Source organism: Pinus tabuliformis, chromosome 3_2 (assembly GCF_031772625.1).
Source record: "Pinus tabuliformis cultivar Carrire ecotype Pingquan chromosome 3_2, CPIR1, whole genome shotgun sequence".
Taxonomy (NCBI): domain Eukaryota; kingdom Viridiplantae; phylum Streptophyta; class Pinopsida; order Pinales; family Pinaceae; genus Pinus; species Pinus tabuliformis.
Window position 1 is genome coordinate 445896883 of NC_142302.1, and position 21632 is coordinate 445918514.

Consider the following 21632-nt stretch of genomic DNA (forward strand, 5'->3'; position numbering starts at 1 on the left):
GTTCAAATATTTATGCAACAATAATCTAATAGTGTTTTATGGCTAATCATAGATCTATCACATGCAGAGACAACCGTACACTAAATCTTATGCTTTGTCAAGCTCAAAGAGGTCTCTAATCCCTGCAAAAATATGTTCATTAATCAAGAGTACACCAATCAACAATATGCTTTTAGTATTGCATACAATTTCTATGCAAGACGTGAACTCATCAAATGAAAAACTTAGGATAGTATGATCATAAGCACATCGAATTAATAGGCAAGCACCTACAACCAACAACTTTGTCCTATAAAACCTCTGCCCTTACTCTAGCTAACAAGGGGGTACTCTCCGCACACAACAATCTCTGAAAGTAATATTGTGCATTCATTGATGGATTTCAACCCCTACAATAAGTATATTAATATGAAAACATTGACATAGCTATGTCAATGGAAGCCCTTCTTTAATACAACTACAACAAATCAAATCATCAATCATACAAGGTCATAAAGACAGATCAAAAGAATCAAAGTATATATTTAGGCATGAATATCAATTAGCGATTGTTTCTAATCCCTACAAAAATCCTTATGATAGTCTCTATAAAACAAGATAAGGAACATTAGCTGTAGAAGACTCTACCATAAACCTCTACAACCATGCTCATATGGACATCGATCTCAACTTGATGCTTCAGCTCCTGCAGTCGCACTAGATAGATCTAACGAGTGTTCATTGCACAACATAATAACAACAATCATTTTCACTATTATCTGGTGCTCATACACTGAAAAATCTAAAGGAACCTCCAGAAATTACATATGTTTGATCAATAAAAAATATAAAGAGTTCAATTCAATCGATCCAAAAATATAATGATGTTCTAAAGGATGCTTAGTCATAATGGGTCAAACAAAAATAACCATCAAATTTCTCAATGCTCAATCAAATATGGGTCCTTGCACACTGGTGAACCCTGACACATCACTAACACATTAGATTAAATGCAAAACTAGTTGATCCAAGCTAAATGGTCCTACACACTTCCTAACTCATGTTCCAGAACAAAGAAAAACATAAAAGAAAACGTGTGGATTATCGGTGCCAAAGCCATATAGATCTAATGAAATGCACACACAAACTGATTGAACTCCTTATATATTTATAGTTTCTCCTCCTTATGATTACCAAAGGCAAAACCATTGGTTTGAAGATGCTCTAACTTAGGGAAAATTACCTCCTCTCTAACCAAAACTTTTCCATTTGTCTTCAATGCTTCTCCAACACCTGTAGAGCCTCCTCAAACATCAGATGCACCTTAGTAACACATCATCATCTTCATAAGACATCACCTTGCCAGGCACCTATGCATCCTCCTACAACTTCTCTGCAAACATCAAAATAACATCACATGCTTATTGACTTGTTGACATCAATGCCAACCATGTTGCCAACATGTGAAATGAATAAACCTATTGTAGAGAGAAGGGGAAGATTTTCCCCTTAATTTGTGGAAGACTAAATTTAGAAGACAACCTTGTTCTCTTTGATAAAACTACATAGAAAAATGAGGACGACCTTGTTCCTTTTGATAATTTAGTTTTAGAATGATCTTGTTGGTTTAAACCATGAACAAGTTGAAGGTTGGCCAATTGGTCAAGAAGGTTGGTAGATATATCATCTGGTAAATCCATGTTGATAGATGAGATAAGAACCAAGAACTAAAGATGTTGCTAATGCCTTTGAATTTACAACTAATCCCCAAGCCAACAAATATTTCTGACATCCAATCAATTAAATAAAAAAGATAATACTTAGCCTCATAGAAATGAACAAGAACCTGATATTGATCTTCCTAAAAACAATATTGAACTTCTCATGTTAATCATGATTTTGCCTTCTTAATTGTTGTTTTTCAACAAATTCATATAAGACATTACTTCATGTTTAGAGTAGTTTTTGTTCCCAAACTTTGGCACTTGAGTTTGTTAATTGATTTTTGATAGTTAAAGAGTTGCATAACTTTATTTGTATTGTTGTTCATATTTGTAAGAAATATTCTCCCACTTAAGAGTATGCTTTTTTATAAAGTTAAAAGTGCAAAACCAGAGGGGTGTAGAGTTTGTACATGTTGATAACTTAATATTGGCCCAATGTGATGCGGCTAGAAGGGTAGGTGTCCCCCTCCGAGTAAGGCCTAGTGTCTCCAAATAAATCAACCCTTACCAAGTCATAAGTTACTGCTAATATTGATATTGATTTACAAATTGTTGATACTAGTTCCACCCAATTTTATGATTAAAAAAAATCTCATATATATATATATATATATATATACAACTAGTACAAAGATTATTAAGCAAATTTACTCCATAACTGAATTTTATAAAAAAATTATGATTAAATTAAATATTTAATAACAAATAAAATTTCAAGGATTTGAATTAATCATTAACTTAGATATATATAAATAAAAAACTATATGTCATGTTTCTTGTTTGATTACACCTCAAGATATATTTAATTAAAATGTTTAATATAGAGTATTTTATATTAATATATAATATATAATATGTTTTACCATTTATAATGTGAGTACTATATTATTATATAGTATAATTATTCATTTATATTATACTTGTACATAATATTATAAAATTAATATATATTTAATAATTGTACATAATATTTTAGAATTAATATATATTTAATTAATAGTTATTAAGCTGTCATATATTTATTGAGTATTATATAGTTTTTTATGACAATTAGTTTATAATATGTATAAAAAAAAATTATTTTAAATTTTTAATAATAAGTTTTTTATTCATAATTATATTAATAATAATAATAATAATAATTGAATTTTAAGGTCACAGTCAAGTTAGACACTAAATTGATATTTGATAATTTGTATTTAACTTGATGTATGAGAATTTGTAGTTGTGAGATAAGAGATTCTCTGGTTAGTGATTTGACTCCTAAAGTTTTGGTAAGACATTAAATTGGTTGATGTTTGAGAACTCACCTCCATTTAGTGATTTGATTCCTAAAGTCTACAGAGGTGCAGATAATGTACCCTCTCTGGATTTGAACTTGTGAGGGTGTTGGCACCATACAATCATGTTACTAGCAGAAATTTAAACATAGATAGAAAAAATAATAATCCTTCCCTACAACCGCTTGAGATAATCTGAATTGAGCAACTACATTCTCTAATACATCTATCACAATTATATTTTATTTTGTAATATAATAAGTTATAACAAAAACATCCTCTAATACATTAACTACATACACATTTATCACAATTATATTTTATGTTGTAATATAATAAATTATAAAAAAAACATCCTCTAATACATTAAATACATACACATTTATATAATAATATAGTAATTTAAATATACCTTTTAATACATTGACTACATTTATATTATAATATAAAAAGATACGATAAATATTAATATTTTCTTTTATATCTATTCATTTATATCATATTAAGATTATATTATAAAATATTTTAATATATTGATAATAAATTATTTATTTTATTTTAGTATTATAGGTTAACCATAAATATTTATTATAATTTATTACTGTATATAAAAATCTAAATTTCTCATTACTTATTTAAAATTTTATTTTATAATTTTAATTATTTTAATTTATATTGCAGCTCATATATATATATATATATATATATATAATTTATTATTTTATTTATTTTATAAGTTTTTTAGATGATATATTGGTAGAAAAAATTTACTTTGACATTGAAAATGGAATAACGACAAATTATGCATGATCATTATAAAATTTTCTATTGGATTATTTTATGTTATATTGTTGAAGAGTTTGTCATTGATGTCAATGCAAGGGGGAGACCGCACCCTTAGGAATAAGCTCATTGCAAGCGCAGGTTGCATAGTTTTATTGGTTGAGGAGTTACTCATTTTGATATCAGTCACTTTGATCTTTGTCCTAAGCATCCAGACAACATGAAATGATACTATCAACTTTGATGCTTTATTCAGTTTTTGTCTTCGGTATTTTTCTGATTTGCAAGCATGAGGTTGATGGGCATAATGAACAGCTTTTGTTACTCTGTTTGGGAGATGATACCCTCAAAGACAGGACTCTCATATCTCGAGCACACACAGTTGTTGACTTGTTGAGAGCTTGGAATGTCCAACCTATTACAACTGAAGAACAACTCCCAACATTAAGGAAAAGCCCATAGTGACAATCATGTGGGATTAATATTCATTTATGCCTACTTCAGTATTGATCATATGTTTTCATAGGCTTTCCTAATATTTCAAAAGGGGAAGCATATGGTATATCTAATACGAGTATATTAGGTATATTAATGGAAACATAAATATGAACGGTTTGTAGTCAAGATGACAGGCTATACTCTATTGTACTACATTACTATTCATACATCAATTCATTTATTATTAAGACATATTTCATGTCTCTAAACACTTTGCTAACTTACAATTGGGTATCTGAGAGATGACCTGGCTTATAAGTAATAGCAACCGGTATCTCTAGTCTGTTATAAGAATGCCTAACATGACTGTAACAGCTTCTCCTTGTAAAACTACACTTTTTGGGTCCTCAACTACTCGAAGGACCAACTTTCCACCTCTCTTCGATGCCTGATTCACAAATGATGTTGTGTTATATCTCAAAACCAAAAATCAATTTGCATTGTATTGCTTGCAACTGAACCATTATGCTTTTCAAGAAATCTAATAAAATGGAAGCAGCTATCACTATAATACTATGCATTGACAATTATGAATCCTCAACATAGAACGTTAATTAAAGATAAACCTTTTAGAGAGGCTACTACTAATTATGGATAAACACACAGCTGAGACCCCCTTCATATGCTCAAATGCTGAGATCCCATCGAAATATATCATGGGAAATGCAGCTTACCTGATAAGCAACCAACTCAGTTTTTCCAAGCTTTTTGGCCCAATATGGTGCCAATGCACAGTGAGCACTTCCACACACAGGGTCCTAAAAGATGAAACCAAAACATGAGAAACAAACCAAAGTCAAGGAGACTTGAAAACAAGCAAACAAATTTACAAATTCAAAGATATAAAAAGGATGGGTCAAGCATTCATCAAATAAATAAAAAAAATTTGATGGAAGCATAGACACTGCATTTTTGAGGAAGAAAGTAACATTAAAATTTTCTTAAAAGCCACTCAGTTAACTCTGTGTAAATCTCAAACCTAACTTGACAATTGAAGTATTTTTTTACATTATTCTTCTACTCCCTTTTATAGATAAAGATGCTCTTTCATGCTTTAGAAGATAGGGTAATTTATATTACTAATTCAGGTTTTAATGAGTCTATCAGTCAAGACAACGTTGCTACAAAGGCAATGTGAATGATTATTGATCCCTACAAATAACTGACCTCTAGTATTAGAAGTTTTATCCTCAAGATAGAGAGAAGCACATGCACACGAACCTTACTTTGTTTCGAGGAGAATAGGAAAAGTAACTAAATTATGCCATAAATTCATGTTTCAAATTAATTTAAAAAAGAAATCCGGAGGAAAGATTTATTTTGTTTCAAATCCAAGAAATAAATTTTGAGGAAATTTAATCATTGCATGTTAACATTTCACAGTTGTTACCTCATTAGTACCAAGTTTTGGACAAAAAAACCGAGAAAAAATGTCAAAACCAGATTGCTTGGGAGCAAGTCCTGTCACAATGATCCCTCTACCACTGCATCTCTGAATTTCGTCAAATTCAGGCTGTAGATTTTCAACAAGTTCTCCTGAAGCAAGCTCAACCTTCAAAAAAATGATAAAGTTAGCCACCACGGCACCTAATATCTCCTGCCACCAACAAAATATAAGAAAGCATTACAAATTTCCATAACATCCAATAGATCTTGTTCTTGGTATTGCAATGTTTTAGGTATCAGAAAATCATTAAAAAATTGACAGTTTAATCCTACAAGTGTGTGTGCATTTGTATGTACATGCCAGATGACATAGACTTTCTCTACTTACACAGACAAACAGGGCAAGAGGTTATTTTGACATAGTGATGACATTTTATTTTTTCTTTTATGGTTTGACATTTGCGTCTCTTCCAGTAATTACTAATAGGCATAAATTTTTCAAAAGAAACATTAAGTGTGTGCATGTGTTCTTTAGCCTCCTCCATCCATGGATTTGAATATGAAAATGCAGGGTAATGGTAACTAAATACAATTTATCAAAGGATTCATGTTATGTACCCTCTGTTTGATTCCAAGTTACTCTTGTAACTTTAGAATTAATTTTATGAGAGACATGTGCAATGTGCACTCTTCAAAAGCTAGAACTTTGATGAAGTTTGTACAGTTGGTTATAAAGTCATGCTCGCCATAATCTTGAGTAAAATAAAAAAGTTTAGGATATGGAGCCTTTCCCATTCCCTCAACCCATTGAAAATCTGAAGGTTACCAAACATCCTAAGGGTATACATCAAAGTCATTTTAAGTCAAAGGTGCCTGAGAAGTCGAAGGAAGCTCATCCTTTGCAAAGTGTTTGTCATATCACAACATCCATAAGAAAGACATTTTCAAAAAAACAGTGGGTCAGAAACCAAGTAGAGAATAACAAGTAGGCGATCTTGTGCTGGTTGATAGGAACCCCATCCCTGTTAGGATCCATGGAAAAGTAGGGGTTGGATACTTTTATATTGCTAAACTTGATGGTGAACTCTTGCACTCACCAATGACAGGGAACTGCCTCACTTTGATGGAAACTAATTGAATTATCTGTAGTTAGTTGCATTCTATGTTGTGTGAGCATCCTAACTCTTGCATTTTCATATTGTTGTGTTGCATCATAGGCTATATTGCATTTAGATAGATTTATATTTTTTGTATGGATTTTTATCATATAAAACTAGGGTAATAACCAATACCTAGTGCACATGCTTCCAAACAAGTTGATTCGAGTGTAGAGGTAACAGGTCTAAGAGCCCAAGGATTGTTGGAGTTCTCATGAACTCCCCATTCGAGCATATGTATCATGCGCTCTACGGTGAGCTCATGTCCCCGAGTTGGAGCTACATGTTAACCATCAAAATGGGTAACCCCATAAAAGAAAATTTCTCCTACATTTGACAGCTAACCAACCAGCAACCGCTAACATTCACTTTTTGTTGATGATATGCCTTGTGCCTTTTCCATCTGCATCAACCACACACCTCTCACCATTTGGAACTTCCTCTTGAATGAAGGTGGGTTGCTATTCAAAAAGTACTTTGATCATTTTGCAATCAGGTGCTTATACTTGTTTGTTTGTTTCGGGAATTTAGTATGGATAAAGGGGTGATATGGAAGATTGACCGATCTTGACTGTAAATTTGTTCTTTCACCTTACTAGGGGGGTTAATTTTTAGCCCTAGTCTAGTGGGACCTCCCTTGAGGCCTTAGGGTTATAGGAGAGGCACTACTTCGAAGACCCAGATTGATATAGTGTGGTCATTCTCCTTTACACCATACTTGACACTTTCCATGTCACATAACAAACCTCTTATATGTCATCTTTATTCTTTAGGTCTAACTTTTCATTGGTTCATTGGGATTCAGAACCCTCTTATCCACATCCTTGAGTAGGGTCGGGAAACATTGCCTTGGAGGTTGATGCAACTAAAAGAATGGAAAAGCATATTATGGCCACAATGAAAGAAAAGGAAGAAAATCAAAATGCAAAAGATGGTCGAGACATAAATTAGTGCGTGGGCAAAAGCCTAGCATGAGCCCTACCCTACTCATTAGCCATCACTTGGTTCTTGAGCACTTGATTCTCCCTTTCATCAAAAGGAACCCTTGCATGTCCCAACCCTAATGAGTGATAAACTGTCTCATCTTAAGGGGTGAAATTAAATGCTACATCATAAAAAGCAAGCTCTAATCCTTGAGCTATGCATTCAAAATAAAAGCATTATTAAAAAGAAGTAAAAGGTGCACTAGAGGGGTGGAAAAAGCAAGCCGAGCAACATAACTCATGCCTCCACGATTGTTCCCTCCAATACATCTATATACTCATGATGTGGAGTCCCATTAGTTGGTCCCCTTGACCATGGCACTTTGCCATGAAGCCTTTCCCCTCCATTTCCACTCATTGACACTAATGCCTATTTGATTGAAGGGTTGACCTTGGAAATGCCACTTTCCCTTCAGGGTTGGAAGCACCTAATAGGGTTGACTATTGGCCACTCCAATCAAGGTAGTGAACACCTTTACAGGATTCGGTCTAGTTAGATATTGGAAATTGATCCCAGTTTGAAGTATTAATATGCCCTTAACATACAAGCTTGGTCCACTTAGATGCTTATAATGTTGAAATTTGACAGTTTAGGGAGAAATTCCCTCCTTTGGGAAGCCTTCCTCATCTAGAGAAGACCCTAGTACGCCTTGGAAGAATTTAATTTGCACAAGGAAAAATGATTATTTTAATCTGGAACCACATTGTCACAAAAATTCAAGTCAGCCTCAAGGAGAAATTGAGTCTCCTCAACCTCATATAAATACACCTCATGTCACTTCATTTGGGGACATCACAACACACACCTCTTCTCTTGATTGGTTCGTACTACATCTGAAATTGCAAGTCTGATCTCACACATGCGAAGGGAAGGAAGAATCTTTTGTTTGGTTCGTTGACTTTCTGTTGGGACAGTGTTGACCAGCCTTGACTACACTTTGACTTGGATTTGTTTGACTTGAATTTATCTCTGTTTTGGAAGGCCGAATTGATTGGGAAAGAGACAGAACTTTTATGGGCTAGTTGACCAACTTTGACCATAGACATTGACTAAGTTTGACCACATATCTTTTGAAGGTTGACTACATGTTTCATCTCTTCTTTAACCAAGTTTTTGAAGGCTACTTTGACAAGGTTTGACTACGGAAAGAAGGCTGAGTTTTTTCACTGTTTGACTGAGACTTTTGGAGGCTGATTTGACCGTTGACCATTGACTGGTTAGTGCTTCTTTTGTTGCTGTTGATTTTGACCTTGTATCTATATCTTCCTTGGAAGACAAAGGGATGAAAGTTGTTTTCATAAGAGGGAAGGTCCTTTCTTGGCCTATGGAATCTCGCATGAGGGATGCATTCACTTTGGGATCAAGAATTGAAGGACTTTGTAGAGTCAATGGAAGACCAATCTGAGCATTGGTACATGATAGCAATCATCAAAGTTAGCTATGGCACTGTAGATTGGCTCACCTTCATTATGAAGCCCTACCTAAAGTAAGGAGTATGGTTTCTGGAATGCCTGAGGTTCAAGCTAATCAAGACGAAGTGTGTCAAGGGTGTGCAAGTGGAAAGAAATCAAAGGGACCATTCCCTTCTAGCAGGAGCAAGACTAGTAATATTTTATATCTCATACATTCTAATTTGTGGACCCATGCCAGTGAAATCTCTTGGTGGCTACCTATACTATATAATCTTTGTAGATGACTTTTCATGAAAGACATGGATATTCTTCTTGAAACACAAGGACGAGGCATTTGATATGTTCAAGGACTTCAAGGCACTGATAGAGAATCAAACGGAGAAGAGAATCTAAGTATTCAGGTCTAATAATGGTGGAGAATTCACTTCGAACGAGTTCATTGACTTTTGCAAGAAATTCGGGATCAAGGAGACCATCATACTTTACAACCCTCAGCAAAATGGAGTGGATGAAAGAAAGAATAGGACCATCATGGAAGTTTCTCGAGCCATGTTGTATGATTAAAAGTTGTCGAAGTTTCTATGGGGAGAAGCTGCTAACACTGCAATCTATGTTCAAAACAAGACCCCTCATCAAGCCTTGGGTGACAAGACTCCCGAAGAAGTCTTCACAAGTGTGAAGCCAAATGTTGGACACTTGAGGATCATTGGATGCCTTGTATACTTTCATGTGTTAAGGGATAAAAGGAACAAGCTAGAAGCTTCAGGGAAGAAAGGTTCGTTTGTTGGATATTGTAAAAATTCTAAATCTTTTAGAATATATGTGCCTGGTCAAAGGAATATAGAGTTTAGTAGGGATGCGACATTTGACGAAGATGTTGCCCTTGGGAAAGCAAGAGACACTCTTCCGCCTCCCATTATTGAGAAGAAGGATGATGATATGGATCTATTAGAAGGTCCTTTCGTGCCTGAGCTTGAGACAAATGTTGTTGATGGTCCCTTGCAACCCATGGACTCCTTGGATCCTCCTCCCAAGTGATCCTCCTACCAGGAAGAGACCACTTTGGCTCTGTGACACTTTACAAGATGTTGAGACATGCTACTGCCAGAAACCTTTACAAAAAGTAAGAAGCCATGTCGATATCAGGGTTATGTTGTGGGTCATGGCTATCAACAACATTGTACAAGATGAACCACACACCTTTGAAAAATTGGTGAAAGAGCAGGTCTTGAAAGATGTTATAATAGAGGAATATGAGTCTAGACTCTATAATGAAGAATGATGTGTGGGAAGTAGTTCCAAGGCCCAAAGGAAAGTATGTTGTGACTTCAAAATGGTTGTACAAGATAAAGCATGGAGCAGATGGAAGTATCGAGAAATACAAGGCAAGGTTCGTGGCTAGGGGTTTCTCCTAGAAAGAGAGAGAAGATTATGATGACATTTTTGCACTAATTGCCCGCTATACTATTATTCGATCTATTGTTTCCCTTTTTGCTAGTCAAGGATGGACTTTTCACCAAATGGATGTGAAGACCGCATTTCAACGTGGCATACTCCAAGAAGAAGTATATGTTGAGCAACCACAGGGATTTGAAGTACAGGACAGGAAGACTCATGTGTGCAGGTTGAAGAAGACACTCTATGGATTGAAGCAAGCCCTAGGGCTTGGTATGCTCGCATTGATAGCTACCTGATGAAGCTTGGATTCATAAGAAGCAATGTCAACCCGAACTTCTACTTCAAAGTTGTCCACTGTATGCCACTGACTTTGCTTTTATATGTTGATGACTTATTCTTGACAAGTGGAGAGTCTCTGATTCTCGAGTGTAAGAGGAAGCTAGCCTCTGAATTGAAGATGAAAGACCTTGGATTGATGCACTACTTCTTGGGTTTAGAGGTGTGGCAGAGACCTGGTGAGATTTTTCTTTCACAAGGGAAATATGTTGTGAAACTGCTGGAAAGATTTGGAATGGTAGAATGCAAGTCCATGGCCACACCGATGGAGATGAACTTCAAGAAGTTATGTGGAGAAGTTGTTGGACCTGATTTGGAAAATCCCTTTGAGTATCGATAGTTGATTGGGGCACTCATGTTCCTTGTGAACACCCAACCGGACATATGTTTTGAAGTTAACACTCTGAGTCAATTTATGATTGAGCCTCTACATGCAAATTAGGTCGATGCCAAGCATGTGTTGAGATATTTACATGGGACGATTAATCTTGGACTAAGATATATTGCTGAAGATGTAAGGCTACATGGATATACCGATGTTGACTGGGACGAAAATGTTATTGACAAGAAGAGCACACAAGGGTGTTGTTTTAGCTTGTGATCTGCCATGATATCTTGTATGAGCAGGAAGCAGAAGTCTGTTGCCCTTAGCACGGTTGAGGCAGAGAATATTGTGGCTAGCATGGCTAACCGTGAGGCAATATGCTTGAGGAAGCTCTTTGGAGAGTTGTTCGAACAGGTTCTAGATACGACAGTGATATATTGCGACAACAAGAGTGGGATCTGATTGGCAGAGAATCCCGTGTTCCATGACAAGTCCAAGCATATTGAGATTGATACCACTACATCCGAGATATGGTGCAAAGTGGAGCAATGAGACTCCATCACATTTCAACTGATGAGCAGATAGCAGATATTCTTACCAAGGCTTTGACTAAAGCGAAGTTCTTGGTCTTCAAAGAGCAGCTTGGACTGATGGATGTGACCCTCCGGGGGTCACGGCTGATCGAGGACACTGAGCTATGCTCTTCTCCCCTATTTGAGCTCACGGGGAGGAATTGAGTCGAAGAGCTCCTGGGGTTGAGGGAACTCTGGACAATAGGATAGGGTGTGATCCTTACCCATTGCAATAAGTGTATCTCACCTATTATCACTGTAGGACATGTGTGTGATCTTTGTCATTTATGACAAGTGGGTATCTCCCCCTACCATCAAGTCTAGGACTGTTGAAATTCTAATGTTCTATGTTGTAACAATCACTTATTACAAAACTTCTTTATGCTGCAATATTAGATAAGCAATTGTAGATAGAACATAAATCAAATGCACAATAGAAGACAACCAAGAATACAATGAGACACAAAGAATTTAGGTCCAATGACCAGGGCAAAACCCATAAGGGGAAAACCCAACTAGATTCTTCTTCTATTAGAAATCAATTGTTCAATAGAGATACAGAGTACAATGAGAGATCAAGAGAATGAGTAAGTTCACCCAAATCTGAACAAGTTGTAGCATGAATATCACTGGTAGCAGCAACAGATGCACACACTGAATCAAACTTCCCTTCAACTAAATCAACACTAAAACATTGAATCAACCTTGGCTCACCAAGTTTTGTTGTTACTGTCCAAGTCTCTCTCTCACAATCTTCTTCAACTCTCTCCAACACTCTCTCAAGTTCGAATTCTTCTTTCACAATGCACTAGTGAGGGGAGAAAGAATGAGGCACATATATATAGGAGGAGCAACAAATCCATGCCATAAAGGAGTAACTCACATGCCAAGAGGAGTCTAACTCATGCACATTTAGGAAATGTAATGTTAGCGCAAGGAGCTACTCCTAGACTGCAAAAGGAGTAAGCCTTACACATCATGATTTCATTTCAAAATTTAAAAGGGTTTTTTGAGTGGTGAGATGACTTCTGAAGGATGTTTTGAAATGATTGTGTTCCTCTTTAACTTTCATGCATTTGGCAAGTTGTGGCAAGCATAAATTGCGTGGTTAAGTGAGTAATATAGGGGAGCAGAGGAAAAGTAACAGGTAGCTGATAATTATCCTAAGAAACTAAGACTTAAGACAGTAACTTCAACTACATAAAGCCTTGTAACAAACTCAGTTTTTTTGGTAAAGAAAATAACAGTTAGAAAGTGAGAAAGTGTATAAAGTATTTCACAAATCCTTTGTGAAACCTTCACTAACAATTTCTACTTGAACTAATATTATGATTTATAGGAGACTGGATAGTAGATAAGTCATCATTAGATCCTCTTAATGATTCACACTCATACTATACTAGCCGCTGTAATTTGTCGTTTAAAAGATTAAAACAAGTTTGGCAAAGGAGACAACAACTAAAAAGTAGAAAACATGTATAAAGTATATCACAAATCCTTTGTGAAACCTTCACTAGCAAGTTCTACTTGAACATATATTATAATTTACAGAAAATTGGATAGTAGATAAGTCATCATCAGATCCTCTTAATGATTCTCACTCATACTATACTAGCTACTGCAAATTTATAATTTAGAAAATTAAAAACAGGAGATAAACAAACCACACATTAGATATAACTTGAATCACAAAATCCTCCAGCATGAACTGCAGAAAAAGCTATTTTATTACACTGAGTCTTCAAGTGAACCAAAATCCAACCATGAAATGATATTTACAAAAGATATATATAGGGAGAGAGGCACCAACTCCAACTCTCCTAAATTGGTGGTTCCACTATTTCCTGATTACATGGGTGTCTTTCAGATATTAAAAACATTTCCCATCGAATTGCAACAGAAAGTACAGGTGTAGATGAGAAGAAGAGGAAGAATGACACTTTGCTGCTGGAAAAACTGACTCGCTGCCCCTTTTGCTGCTGAATTTTCTCTTTATGGTCTTGACTATTGAATGACCATATGGCTTCATTAAATACAACCTTCAACAACCACATAACTATCTCATATCCATCATCTTTCTTATCCATATTGTTATGGGTTGCTATCTTTTCAAAACTGGCCAGAGGTTTTCTGCTGACAGCTATATATTTCTGTTGAGACAGGTGCTATTGGAAATTCCAGTAATACCTATAATAGTGAAAAAAACTGGAAACACTTCCAACATTTTTGGTAGGATAACGTTTCCACTTCAAAACTTTAACAGAAATGCTTCGAAAATACCTTTCATTCCATGTGAGTTGCAGCCTCTGCAAGCTTATCCAAATTTGTTTTAATTCTAGCAGATTTAGACCTTGTGATTTTGGTCGTTTCTCCTCTAATGATGGCCTCTTTCTTTTTTGCTTCTTTTTGGATCTTTCTTCTTTTGGAAGGCTTCGATGGCTGGTCCATGGGAGCTTTACCTCTTTGCTTCTTCAAGGATCTTCTGATTTTTGCAATTGAAGGATCCTCAGTCTGCAACTTTGTTGGTTGTTCTTCTATAACTATTACTTCAGTCAGTAAACTAGGATTATTTAGGGCCTTTGATTTCAATCTGTATTTATTCTTTTCCCTAGTATGTCTCCTCCTAGTTCCAGAAACTAGTTTTAGCTCTTCTTTCTTGTTTTTACTTGTTCTTGTATACCCTGCTTCCTTCAGTATTTCCTCATCAAAATCAAGAAGCTGGTTTTCTTGTTGCTATTCACGTGCTTCCGGAATTTTAGGAAACACCTGCACTTTAGATTTCTCTTCAGCTGCAAGTTTTCTTCTCCGAGTTCTTGTGTAAACCTTAGGAAAAGGTCTAACAGGGGAAACCATTTTTGAGCTTTTTGTTTTCTGGGCAGAAGAGCTTTCACCTTGCTCCTTTCTCCTTTCAGATTCAGCAACTAAGGGTTTCTCTTTGCTGCTTTTGGCACCTCTGCTCACACTTTCCCTCTTTGTCTTTCTTTTGGAGCTTCCTTAAACTGATACAGTTGATGTCCTCTTTGTCTGAACCTGTGTTGAAGAAGATTTAAAAATTTCTTGGGGTTTTCGTGCAGGTTGACTTGCCTTGTAAAACAAGAAATGGTCCCAGGTTTGGTTTCTGTTTTTCAGTTCTTCTTTAACTAGAACATTGATAATTGCTTGACGATACAAGCTGTATTCTGATGCTTCCTGATGTGTTTAAATCCTGGCTGCCATTTTGGTCAGGCTCTTCAATATGAAATAAGGCAGATTAAGAGTCCTCATACCTGCAAAATGAAAAAGAAACCTCATATGGTAAAGAAAAACTACTGTATATCTTCTCTCACAAGTGAGAAAAATCTTAACCAGTTTGACTGTTTCTTCCCATTCTTTCTTAAGATAATTGTTGGGAATTCCTTTGGCCCAGTTAGGATCTCTGTATTCATCTTTGATAAAAGCGTTGAGATCTCCCCCTGTAATGAGCTATCCTTTAAACCACTTTTCTCCTTCCCGAGGAAGGGTAAAAGCCTCTACAATTGACTGTTCTGAAACCTGCAACCTGAGATCGAAGATAGTAGCTTCCTGTCCATCGAAAGTTTGAGCAAACTCTTGGGCTACACCTTGATGTGAGTCTCCTAACCTTGTGCAAAGTGGATACTAGCCTGCTTGAATAAACAACCTTCTGACCTTCGGATTAGCATCAACTAGCTCAGCTCCTTGAGGTTCGATTCTCTTAAGCTTTCCACCTTTCCTAGACTTTGGTGCCATAGAATATCTGCTTGCTAGTTATGAAGAATAGGTGTCAAAGTGTGGAAGCTTATCCAACAGCTGTTGCAACTATCTTGAATTAGGCAGCCTGAAAATCTGGGATGTGTTCTTAACCTCCTCAATCAGTGTCTCCTTAGCTGCACTTCAAAAATTCGAAATAGTGACATTTCCTTTACTTTTGAATATTTGAGATGAAGTTATGGTTCAATCTCCCATGCATATAATCAGCATGTAGTAGTAATGATGAAGTAGAGTTGCCTTGGAGAGTCCAGCTGATTTGCTACAGGTGGCTGTACAAGATTTTTTGCAAATTTGGCAATTTTCCTGCATTAATTCGAACAAGCCGGAAATTCTAGTAGCGCATCACGCGGAACAAAAATACGGCCATCGAAATTCAAACAATTGGCTGAGACTGACGCTGCAGACACGCTTAAAATTTTGGGAAACACAAGTTATTTAAGATGGGTGGGGTAGGCAATGACTGTAACTGACACCTAGCAAACACGATCAACCCAAACGATTAACCACTACCACTTGACTTGACTTGAAGTTTGAGACCTATCCAATCACGAAACCTCGTGATTTGGATTAGATATTCCGCCATTATGACACGCGGACAATCGAAAACCGTTGCGTTTTCGGCTTTATTTTAAAAACGGAAAACGCTACCAGAAATTTCGGTAGCATCGGAAAATTAAAAAAAAAAAAACAAGAAATAACACAAGAACGGAAAGATTGTCCGAAAAACAGGGGAGGCTGTCTGAACGAGAAAATCGAGCGCTACCAGAAATTCTAGTAGCGTTTTAAATTTTTTTGAGAAATTTACAAAATTAATCCTAAAAAATAAAAAAATTTAAAACCTACTCACGACTTAACCTAGAACTATGCTAACATGTAACTCATGCCATTAAGGAGGTACACATGCCTTTGTAACTTAATCTTTTAAAAGAGAGTGTAACATATGCATTAAAGAGTGCGTAAGAGGAATCTTTTATGACATGCTTTTATTGAGTGTAAGAGAATCTTCTATGACGTCCTTTAATGAGTATAAGAGAGTGTAAGAGCCATGATTGAGTGACTTGAATTTCTTTTTAATAATAATAATAATATTGATGATTAAGTCAAAATTGAACTATTAGGATTGATTGATGATCAGAAGGGATTTTCCATCAAAAATATTTGATTACCAATTGATGCAAGGTGATTTATTATCTTGAGACTTTCTAATTTTAGACTTTCTATATTTTAGAAATTATATTTTTAGACTTTCTATTTTGGAAATTATATTTTTAGACTTTCTAGTTTTAGAAATTCATCCCTAAGCTACGAAATTTTCAACACTCCCTCTTAGCTAGGGAGGAATTTCTTTCTGCAACAAAAGATCTTTGCTTTCTCTGCTCATCTCTGTTCATCTCTGCTCTGTATCATCTAGAACAATGATGTCTCACTCTAATGAAGAAGAATCATCATAGGGGAGCTTCAACTACCACCCTATATCCACAAACAATAGGGGAGATTAATCTATCACCCTATATTCACTTGGAGGGATTACCACTTGCCAACATATGACAATGATCTCACACAACCAAGTCTCATCTCTGCTTGGGGGGATAACCCACTTGTCAAGGATCTCGCACAACCAAGTCACATCTCTGCTTGGGGGATAACCCACTTGACAAGGATCTCGCACAACCAAGTCTCATCTCTGCTTGGGGGGATCCACTTGTCAACACATGACAAGGATCTCGCACAACCAAGTGTCATCTCTGCTTAGGGGGGTCCACTTGTCAACACAAGGCAAGGATCTCGCACAACCAAGTGTCATCTCTGCTTAGGGGGATCCACTTGTCAACACATGACAAGGATCTCGCACGACCAAGGCTCATCATCCATGACCACCCTCTCTAGGAAGGGTCGCATCTATCTATCCAAGCTTCTCTCTGAAAACCAATAACTTCTCTTTCAGCAAAAACTTGGTTAGTATGTCAGCTATCTGATCATCAGTCACAATATGATGGAGCCTCACTGCTCCTCTCTACACCATATCCCAGATATGGTGATATTTGATTTCAATGTGCTTGGACTTGTCATGGAACACAGGATTTTCTACAAGTTGAATCCCACTCTTATTGTCACAACATATTACTGTTGTATCTAGCACATGCTTAGAAATCTCTCCAAAGAGCTTCCTCAGACATACTGCCTCACAACAAGCCATGTTAGTAGCAATGTACTCAGCTTCAATTGTGCTAAGGGTTACAGACTTCTATTTTCTGCTCATCCAAGATATCATGGCAGATCCCAAGCTAAAACAACATCTGTATGTGCTTTTTCTATCAGCAAAGTTACCAGCCTAATTAGCATCAGAGTAACCATGTAGTCTTACATCTCCAACAGTATATTTCAATCCAAGATTGATGGTCCCATGCATGTATCTCAACACATGTTTTGCAGCAATCCAGTGTGCATGAGATGGTTTAATCATATATTGGCTCAGAGAATTGACTACAAAACATATATCTAATCTAGTGTTCACTAAGAACATCAGTGTCCCAGTCAGTTGTCGATACTCAGAAGGATTTGCAAAAAATCAGGACTTGCAGCTTCACCACACAGCTTCTTGAAGTTCATCTTCATTGGAGTATTCATGGATTTACATTCTATCATACCAAATCTTTCTAGCAGCTTGACAACATATTTTCCTTGAGAAATGAAAATCTTACCAAGTTTCTTCCATACTTCAATACCTAGAAAGTAGTGCAATAAATGAAGATCTTTCATTTCAAATTTAGAAGCTAACTCCCTCTTACAATGGAGGGTAAGGGGTTCTCCACCTGTCAAGAATAAGAATCAATATATAATACCAAAATCAAAGGCACACCTTGGACCGTTTTGAAGTAGAGATTTGGATCAGCATTGCTTCTGGTAAAACCAAGCTTCATCAAGAAGTTATCAATGCAGGCATACCAAGCTCTTAGAGCTTGCTTCAAACCTTAGAGGGCTTTCTTCCATCTACACACATGATTTTTCCGGTCATGTACTTCAAAGCCTTGTGTTTTCTCCACAAATACTTCTTCATTGAGGAAGCTATGCAAAAAAGCAGACTTCAAATCCATTTAGTGAAGGGATTGTTACCCACCACCTGTGGGTGACACCCTTAGGAGAATTTTTTCTCCTAGATCGTCTTCAACAAACAGCTAGCATCCCCTTGCAACCACCAAATAGCTCGATGTGCCATCATCTCTGCCACCTGAGTCGACCATTATGCACCCTCGCCCATCTATCATGATCGTATGTTTGAAGGTGGGCCTTCCAATCCCGAAGGTATGGCTTTCATTATGTAATTGGGTATTTTTTCTTACTTATCATTGAAACTTGTGGGCATGAATTATTGGGGGGATCACTTTTGGGCATGGATTGGTGAGCGCAGAAAGAATGGGATTGGTTTGTACTCTTGTCCTCTTGTCCAACTTAGTGGTTAACCTTGTATCCTAGTCCTGTGGGATCTCCTCTATTGGCTACTAGCTTTAGCGGTGACACTACATGGGAAACCCTGATTTTGGTTGCGTGGTCTCGCTTCCCGACATCACATACATCACTCCCCTCTACTCATTATAACCCCTTTTCACATATTTCCCATCCGGCTCCACATTTGTCCATTGGGTCCATAAGAAGTTAGCCTCCCCCTCCCCTTGTCCATGTTGAAGATTGAAGGGCAATGATGTATGTTAGGATTCTTCACTTCTTGATAACAATTTGTGGAGAACTTTTACAATTATCTTAGCTTGATCTTCTTCTTATTATTAGTGTGTGTTTCATCAAACTGCCACCAAAAATATAAAGACAAGAACACAGATGTTGGCTCTCTACCAAGGCTAAAACCTCTCTCTCTTAGAGAGGAAAACCCTTTGGTAAGTTTCTCTTATTGAAGCTTCTTATTGATCACTGCCAAACCCTAGACCCTTGACTAGGATGTCCTCCAAGCACAAGTCAAGTCCTTCCTCTTTTCTGCACTTGGTTCCCCGACACATAGACTTCCTCCTTCTAGCACTTTGTCCTCCTTCTTTGTTTCTTGTCTAGAGATAGACCTTCCTTGAGTGAGCCTTCTAGATGAGATGTTCCTCTTCTATCCTTTGCTCAAGTAGACTTCTTCTTTTGTTGACCAAACGAGATCCTTCTTGAGGTATGGGTGTATGACTGTAATGTTGTTCTGCTGCCCTAGTTTTCCCACGTGTGGAGGGTACCCTTAGTGAATTAGGGTCCTTTCACCTTCGCTAGAGAGAGAGACTTCTTCGCTTGACTTGGGAGGCCTTGTATGCCTAATATCTAGCCCAAACACTAACGTATCTTGCAATGAAATGCTATTGTTGTTATATCTGCAATCTTCCCTCTTCTACCTCGCACATGTGACTGTTTTTTGCCCTAGAAACAGTCCCTTTACTTCATTTTGACTTCCTTCCTCGCTTTGCTTGGAGACCCTTAGACTTGTCTTTTTCTTCACTTTCCTTGGTTGTCCTTCTTCGTTGATTTCAGAGGAGAGTTGCTTGACGTTATAGTGGAGTGGATAACCTCTATATATAGAGGATTGTCCCTCCTTTTAGGCCAACTAGAAGGCTGACATGCTATCTTTAGGTCGACGTGAATTTATTCCATTGTTTCGCTTCATTTGGAGGACGTTGCTGTATGGAGAGGACTTGGACTTTGCTTAGAGGTATTCCTTTGAATCTTATATAATTTTATACATAGTGTAACATGTCCTCTAAGGGTCTTACATAAATACATTGACTTTTGACTTCCTAGAAGCACTTAAACATGTGCTTGACCTACTTCATTGACATATATTATAAAAATAATATTTCTTTTCTTGAATAAATACAAATATCAAAAGTACATTTATGAAGACCGAACCTAGTTACATTTCCTTCAACAGTCCACACTTTGGGTTGGGCTTGAAATGATGCCCGGAGGTTGATGTAGCTGAAAAAAATTGAAGCATAATTTGGCCACTCTCAACAAGAAATGTGTTGAGAAATCTAGGGCAGCATAGTTATGGCTTCTTATTAAATTGATTTCTCATTTACTTGACAATTTCTTGTGATTAGTTCTTATTTCTTCTTTGTTATTATATGTTTATCATCAAGACAATTGTCAAAACTTCAAAAACAACAAGAGAACACCAGATGTAGGCACTCAGCCAGGGCATAATCCCTAAAGAGGGGAAACCCAGTCAAACTCTTCCTTGGTAGAATCAAAATCAAATTGAGACCATCCTAGAGCCTTGACCTAGACCTCTCTCCATCCATCAAGTTATCCTTTTAGTTACAGTCTTCTTCCAAAACAGCACTTCAAGAACAAGGGTTTCGACCCTTTCTGTCATCCTTTATTTTCGGCTCCCACGGTGATAGAAACTTAGGTCTTGCAAGACCTTGAACAAACTTCAGTATTCTTCCTTTATTCCTCTTTATAGGTATTTCTTTCGTATTGCTTATATGAACTTCTTTATTCAATAGAATTGCAGATTGAATAGTGCCATCTTCAAGGTCAAATGCTTCTTTATATATATAGTCTTCATAAGGTGGACATGTCCCTTCATGAGGCCAACTAGAAAGCTGCTTGAGGCCAACTTCTTGTGTTTAGGGCCAACTTGATGGTGGAGGGGTTAACATGACTAAAATAAATTTCTTTCTTTGATACAATGAACCCAAGAAGGGTCTTATACATCATGACATTGATTTTTGACATAAGACACAAATCCTAGAGCACACAATGGGTGCTTTTGACCTATTGACCATTGACCCAAGCATGAAACCCATGCTTTAATAAGTCAATTTCTTTTTACAATAAAAATTCCTTTTTCTTTCTTTTGACAAATACATTACGTAATGACTCAAGTACAATTATGAAGACCGAAACTAGTTAAATTCTTCAACACTCCCTCTTAACTAGGGAGGTATTCATAATTACATATATACTTAGGTATATGGAAGATCTCAAAATGATATGCTCTATGAGGAGTCACAACACACGCAGTGCTACAGATTAGATACTTAA

At 36.6% G+C, this 21632-nt stretch overlaps 1 protein-coding gene across 5 annotated transcripts in view; it reads right to left on the reverse strand.

Annotated features, from left to right (window-relative positions):
• Positions 1-733: 733 nt before the first annotated feature.
• LOC149181219 (uncharacterized) overlaps positions 734-21632 on the reverse strand; it is a 201430-nt gene continuing 180531 nt past the window's right edge. For 2 of the 5 annotated variants that reach the window (XM_089416502.1, XM_089416500.1), the window contains exons 4-6: positions 5655-5861; positions 4939-5022; positions 4324-4652 (exon numbers count right to left, since the gene is read on the reverse strand). In XM_089416502.1, the coding sequence (XP_089272628.1) occupies positions 4542-4652; positions 4939-5022; positions 5655-5861 (402 nt within the window). In that variant the 3' untranslated portion in view covers positions 4324-4541. Of the gene's footprint in view, positions 1373-4323; positions 4653-4938; positions 5023-5654; positions 5862-21632 lie in introns of those variants that run through there. The other 3 variants (XR_016257001.1, XM_089416501.1, XM_089416503.1) reach the window with 3 other exon arrangements.